The following is a 5432-nucleotide window of genomic DNA, read 5'->3' on the forward strand; positions in this document are numbered from 1 at the left end:
GGTTGACAACAGTGGCCTCTCAGTTTGTATCCTGGTAGAGAACAACATTATTTTATCTTCTGAGGCAGTTTATGTGTAAAGTGTGTCACGGTTACCGGGTGTTGATGAGTGTGTTTCGGTGACAGCCCTCCAGCAGCAGCGGTCGTTGTGTTTACAGCGTCTCTCGGTCCAACATGGCGGCGGTAGACGTGGAGGATGAGAGCATTCTGGCGTCGATCTTTAAGGACAGCTTCCCGGACAGCTGGAGGGACAACCCGGACTTCGCGGCCTACCTGTCCGAGCTCAGCTCCTTCGGGGTGGAGAAGCTGAGCCGGGAGCCAGAGCGGCTGGCGGAGGAGCGGGCTCAGATCCTGCAGCAGACCCGGGAGCTGGCCTTCTCCAACTACCAGACCTTCATCCGAACCGCCGACTGCACCGAGCACATCTACCGGGACTTCGGCCGGGTGGAGAGCAGCGTGTCCCGGCTGCTGGACAAGCTGCCCGGCTTCGGCGAGAGATGCAGGTGAGTAAGGCTGAGAGGCGGGTCATGGACCGGTAACATCCCCGGGACCCCAGATCCGCAGGATCCAGTATCAGAGTACACGTCATCAAGTACCAGGATCAAGTTTACTTTTATTAAGATTAGATTAGATCTAACTACCCAGCAGGATGAGAATTTCATGGTATGATAATAGTCTCGATATTACATAAATATAATCATTATTATCATCAGTTACAAAAACCTCTGAAGTTCCAGTGTGGAGGATTTAGACGGATATATAGTCAGAGATTAAATATAATATGATGGTTGCGTTTTCTTTATAATCAGCTGAAAATGAGCGTCATTGTGTTTTTGTTACCTCAGAGTGAGACATTTATATCTACATACTATGGAGCGGGTCCGCGTCTCGGGAGATCACCATATTTCTACAGTAGCCCAGAATGGACAAACCAAACACTGACTCTAAATAGAGACATTCATGTTTTCATCAGATCCCAGAGGCTCACTGAGGATGAGGGGACGATGAATACGACTGGCTGATAATCAACATTAAAAGACTCAGAAACAGGAAGTTCAGAAATGTCATCAGTACATCCTCACACGCTAAATATCCGTACTTGTCTGCACCTTAGAAGTAGCCCCCGCCATTTTGTTGTATATGTAGCATCCTTTTGTTCCTGTGCAATGACAAAGGCTTTCTATTCTATTTTATTCTACAAGCTCTGGACTCGTAGGGCTCTGTTTAATCCAGGTCTCAGAATTGGTCGTAATACCGGTGTTCTTGGCGTGAACACATCCTGTAGGTGTGTGTCTGTTTGTGTTTAGGGGCTTCATGAAGGAGGCGGAGGACATCGGAGCCAGTCGACGGATGAACAGCCTCACGTTGAACCGTCACACTGAGATCCTGGAGATCCTGGAGATCCCGCAGCTCATGGACACCTGCGTCCGCAACGGATACTACGAGGAGGCTCTGGAGCTGGCGGCGTACGTTAAGAGGCTGGAGAAGAAGCACTCGTCGCTTCCCGTCATCCAGGTGAGTCCAGGTCAACACGACATGAGAAGCTTCTTCCTGACGGCGGAATTTATTGGAACTGTTTTTGTTTGAGACGTGACCAAAATGATTCATCGACGATCACAACAGCTGCTGATTAACTCTCGTTGTGTTCTCGTATTTTCAGGGAATCGTGCGTGAAGTGCGTCAGTCGACTCAGCTGATGCTCAACCAGCTGCTCCAGCAGCTGCGCAGCAACTCGCAGCTTCCCGTCTGCCTGCGTGTGATTGGCTACCTGCGCAGGATGGACGTGTTCACGGAGGCGGAGCTTCGGGTGAAGTTCCTGCAGGCTCGAGGCACGTGGCTGCACTCCATCCTCGCCGCCATCTCTGAGGACGACCCCTACTTCCACATCACCAAAACCATCGAGGCCTGCAGAGTCCACCTGTTCGACATCATCACCCAGTACAGAGCCATCTTCTCTGATGAGGACCCGCTGGTGCCTCCCGCAGGCGGCCAGGTGGCGGTGAACGAGGCCGCCATCTTCCACGGCTGGGTGGTGCAGAAGGTGGCTGAGTTCCTGGAGACGCTAGAGAGGGACCTGCAGCGGGGCGTGGGGGGCCGCCTGGACTCCCTGCTGGGTCAGTGCATGTACTTCGGTCTGTCCTTCAGCAGGGTGGGGGCGGACTTCCGCGGCCAGCTGGCGCCCATGTTCCAGCGCGTGGCGGCGGAGACGTTCCGCAGGGCCGTGCAGGAGGCAGTGGACAAGTTCCAGGAGGACATGAACCTGTATACGCTCATCGCCCTGCCCTCGGTGCTCGGAGGGACCATCCCCCCCGTGGCCCCCAGCACCCAGCCCGGCACCCTGCAGCCCCCCATGTCCCTGCTGGACTTCCAGCCGCTGGCCTGCTTCCTCAACAACATCCTGACCGCCTTCAACGACCTGCGGCTCTGCTGCCCCATCGGACTTGCTCAGGACGTCACCACGAGCCTCGAGGACGCCCTCAAGATGGTGAGCAGCTGTTCTAACAAAATACACAAGTTCCTGTCATGTGACCAGGCCCTGGCGTGTTGAGTGTTGTCGGTCTTGTTTCCTGTCAGGTGACCCGTCAGATTTTGGTGTTTCACCGTGCCGAGGAGTCGGCGTTCAGCAGCAGAGAGAAGGAGCTTTTTGTTCAGTTCTGCAGTTCGTACGCTGAAGACCTGCTGCCGTTCCTCAACCGCTGCCTGCAGGTCCTGTTTCCTCCGGCTCAGCTCGCGCTCATCCTGGGTGAGAAACAAACATCCTGTTCCTCCTGTTTGTTTGTTTAAAGGGACCGTGTGTTTATCTGTTACTCACCGGGCGTTACCTTGAATTTGTGAAGAAACTGTTTTCCTCTCTGATAAACATCAGAAGAAACAACCTTTTGTTTTTTGTTCTAATGGACTGATTATGTCATTATCTCCAGATAACTGCATTTTAAAAGTAACTGGCTGCTCTCAGACTCTGTAGAGCATTAAAAGCTTAATCATGGTCACTATGTTTTTGTCCAACACTTTGATACGTGAGATAAACACTTCAGTCTGAAGGTGGCGCTCTTCTCAGAGTGTAAACAGATGTCTGAAGCCATTCTTTGTTTCTCTGCAGGAGTTCCTCCGACTCAGCTGCACAAGTACGGCAATCTGGGCTGCATCGACCTCGCCGCCGTCCTGGAGCCTCTGGAGTTCGTGCTCCCACAGAGAGAGATATTAGCACCGCCACCGCCAGCCTCAGCGGCGCCAGAGCTTGACATCGCCTCTGAACTGAGCAGCCTGACGTTTGAGACGCAGCTCAAAGAACCAGCGACAGGTCAGGACCTCACAGAGGAGGCAGGAAGTCCCGCCCTGTCACCGCCCCCCTCTGGTCTCAGAGACTCTGAAGAGCGAGATGAGGAGACTATACAGGATGAAGACTTTTCTCTGGAGTGACGGACAGAAGGACTGAAACAATGTGTGAGGACTTCTCTGTGGGCTGTTGGTCTGAATGATGAATCACTTTGGACTCTGGGAACTGGTGACGGACATCTTGTCTCTGTGGACACTTTAATGATAATTTAATAAACGGTCGTTTCTCTAACTGTCCCGACTCTTACTGAAAGATGACAGTGACTGGTGTTGATCAAACATCAGCAAGCGCTCAGACTGAAAACAGACCAACATTAAAAACATGACAGTGTCTCTGCTTAATGGTCGATTTATTGAATGATTTTTAAGCTAATAAACAAAATCTTTGATGGTTCTCAGATGTGAGAAGTCGCTGCTCTACTTGTCCTCACATTATAACTGAAACACTTTGGGTCAGACAGAAGGAGAGATTCAGGGACGTCACCTCAGACTCGGCACTTCTGGCAATTTAAGAACCAAATGATTCATCAAGAAAACTGACAGATCGATAAATTAATCTCTATCTCTTTAAAAGGCAGCTGTGGTCTGTTCTCTGTATTTCTACTGTTCACCATCGACATGAAAAATAAAATGATATACTGTACAGCAAAACGGTAGAAACGATTTTTGTTTCCATCGCCAGTTAAGACTCGCCGTGCCGCGCCAGAGACTAAAGACTGGAAGCAGAGGGAAACTGTTAGCCTAGCTTAGCATAAAGACTGGAAGCAGAGGGAGCCTGTTAGCCTAGCTTAGCATAAAGGCTGGAAGCAGAGGGAAACTGTTAGCCTAGCTTAGCACAAAGACAGTTCCTTAACAGGTTTAAAGGATTATCTGAGAATCAGTGTCTTTATATTGAAATAATGACGTCACTGAACATGAGCAGCTGAAGTTTGAACATTTATTGGGCAGAATATAAAGATAATATTGAAACACACTCAGAGGGGATTGATTTGATAACATGATAACTTATTAAAGAGAGAATCTGCTGGTTTTGTATTTAAAGGACCATTCCACAGTTTCTGTGTTCTGTACCTTCATCATGTGGGACTCAGATACACTGAAGCTCCTGTATGTTCCTTTAGTTTAACATCAAACACCTGTGATGATGATGATGTCATGAGTCCACACGTCCTTCAGCTCTTCACTTCTTCTTGATGAACTTGCTGCGTGTGGCGTTAGGGTTGGTTCGCCTCCTGCCGCCGCCACACTGGTTGTCTCTGATCTGCAGGTTGGCTGCTCGACTGTAGACGTCGTTCTGGCAGAAAGGCGACGCCCCGGCCACGTAGTCGGGGTTGAAGACGTCCGTCTTCTGACGAGCTTTACGGGAGAGTCTCTGCTGAGGGAAACGCTGGTCCTCCACCAGCTGAGGGTTGGAACTGTGTTTCCCTCCTTGAGGCAGCGGCAGAGAGTGCTGCAACACACAACATGACACCACACCACACGTCAGACACGACACAATACAGCTGCTAAGTTCAGACTATCAGGACACATAGGGTGTGTTTTTTGATGTGTGTGTGTGTGTGTGTGTGTGTGTGTGTGTGTGTGTGTGTGTGTGTGTGTGTGTGTGTGTGTGTGTGTGTGTGTCCTGTGTGTATAGTTTGATGTGTGTGTGTCTCACCCTCAGCCCTTTGGGGTTCAGCACTTTGGGGTTTTTGGAGAAGTGCATCTGCTTGCTGCCGTCCTGATTGATGGTCACGGCCACTTTCTTCAGCGTCTGGTTCCCACAGTGAGGACAGAACGCTTTGTTCATGTTGCTCGTCGTCCTGAAATTTAAACACACTCAGCTTTAAATCAACATCTGACCAGAGACACACTCGATCCTCACAGTTCTGTTAAACTGATCTCAGTCCTGCACTCGTCACTCCGTCCGTTTCCATGACATCAGAGAAAATGGATTTATATAAAATCCCTGTAAACATGTCAGTGTGAGTGAAATGGTCCTGCAGTGAATGTGTCACAGTGGGACTAACAGACCCAGATCATGTGACTCCTGCATGTATACAGTCAATCAGACCCAAACTGGCCGAGGCGCTCTGAGCATGCTCCACAGTTTCCGCC

The 5432-nt window shown here is 50.3% G+C and overlaps 2 protein-coding genes across 2 annotated transcripts in view; one reads left to right on the forward strand and one right to left on the reverse strand.

Annotated features, from left to right (window-relative positions):
* cog8 (component of oligomeric golgi complex 8) lies at positions 1-3568 on the forward strand. The gene is made up of 5 exons (XM_050040612.1): positions 1-502; positions 1307-1514; positions 1660-2484; positions 2574-2742; positions 3100-3568. The coding sequence occupies exons 1-5, from the start codon at positions 174-176 to the stop codon at positions 3417-3419; spliced, it is 1851 nt and encodes a 616-aa protein (XP_049896569.1). The 5' UTR covers positions 1-173; the 3' UTR covers positions 3420-3568.
* A 690-nt stretch (positions 3569-4258) lies between these two features.
* nob1 (NIN1 (RPN12) binding protein 1 homolog) overlaps positions 4259-5432 on the reverse strand; it is a 6556-nt gene continuing 5382 nt past the window's right edge. The window contains exons 9-10 of the mRNA XM_050041268.1: positions 4993-5137; positions 4259-4785 (exon numbers count right to left, since the gene is read on the reverse strand). Of these exons, the coding sequence (XP_049897225.1) occupies positions 4516-4785; positions 4993-5137 (415 nt within the window). The 3' untranslated portion in view covers positions 4259-4515. The remainder of the gene's footprint in view (positions 4786-4992; positions 5138-5432) is intronic.

Source organism: Epinephelus moara, chromosome 1, assembly GCF_006386435.1.
Source record: "Epinephelus moara isolate mb chromosome 1, YSFRI_EMoa_1.0, whole genome shotgun sequence".
Classification (NCBI taxonomy): domain Eukaryota; kingdom Metazoa; phylum Chordata; class Actinopteri; order Perciformes; family Serranidae; genus Epinephelus; species Epinephelus moara.

Coding starts and splice junctions, on each gene's coding strand:
- cog8 (XM_050040612.1), top strand. CDS start 174: ATGGCGGCGGTAGACGTGGAGGATGAGAGCATTCTGGCGTCGATCTTT. Junction 503..1,306: donor GGCTTCGGCGAGAGATGCAG/GTGAGTAAGGCT, acceptor GTTTGTGTTTAG/GGGCTTCATGAAGGAGGCGG. Junction 2,485..2,573: donor TCGAGGACGCCCTCAAGATG/GTGAGCAGCTGT, acceptor GTTTCCTGTCAG/GTGACCCGTCAGATTTTGGT.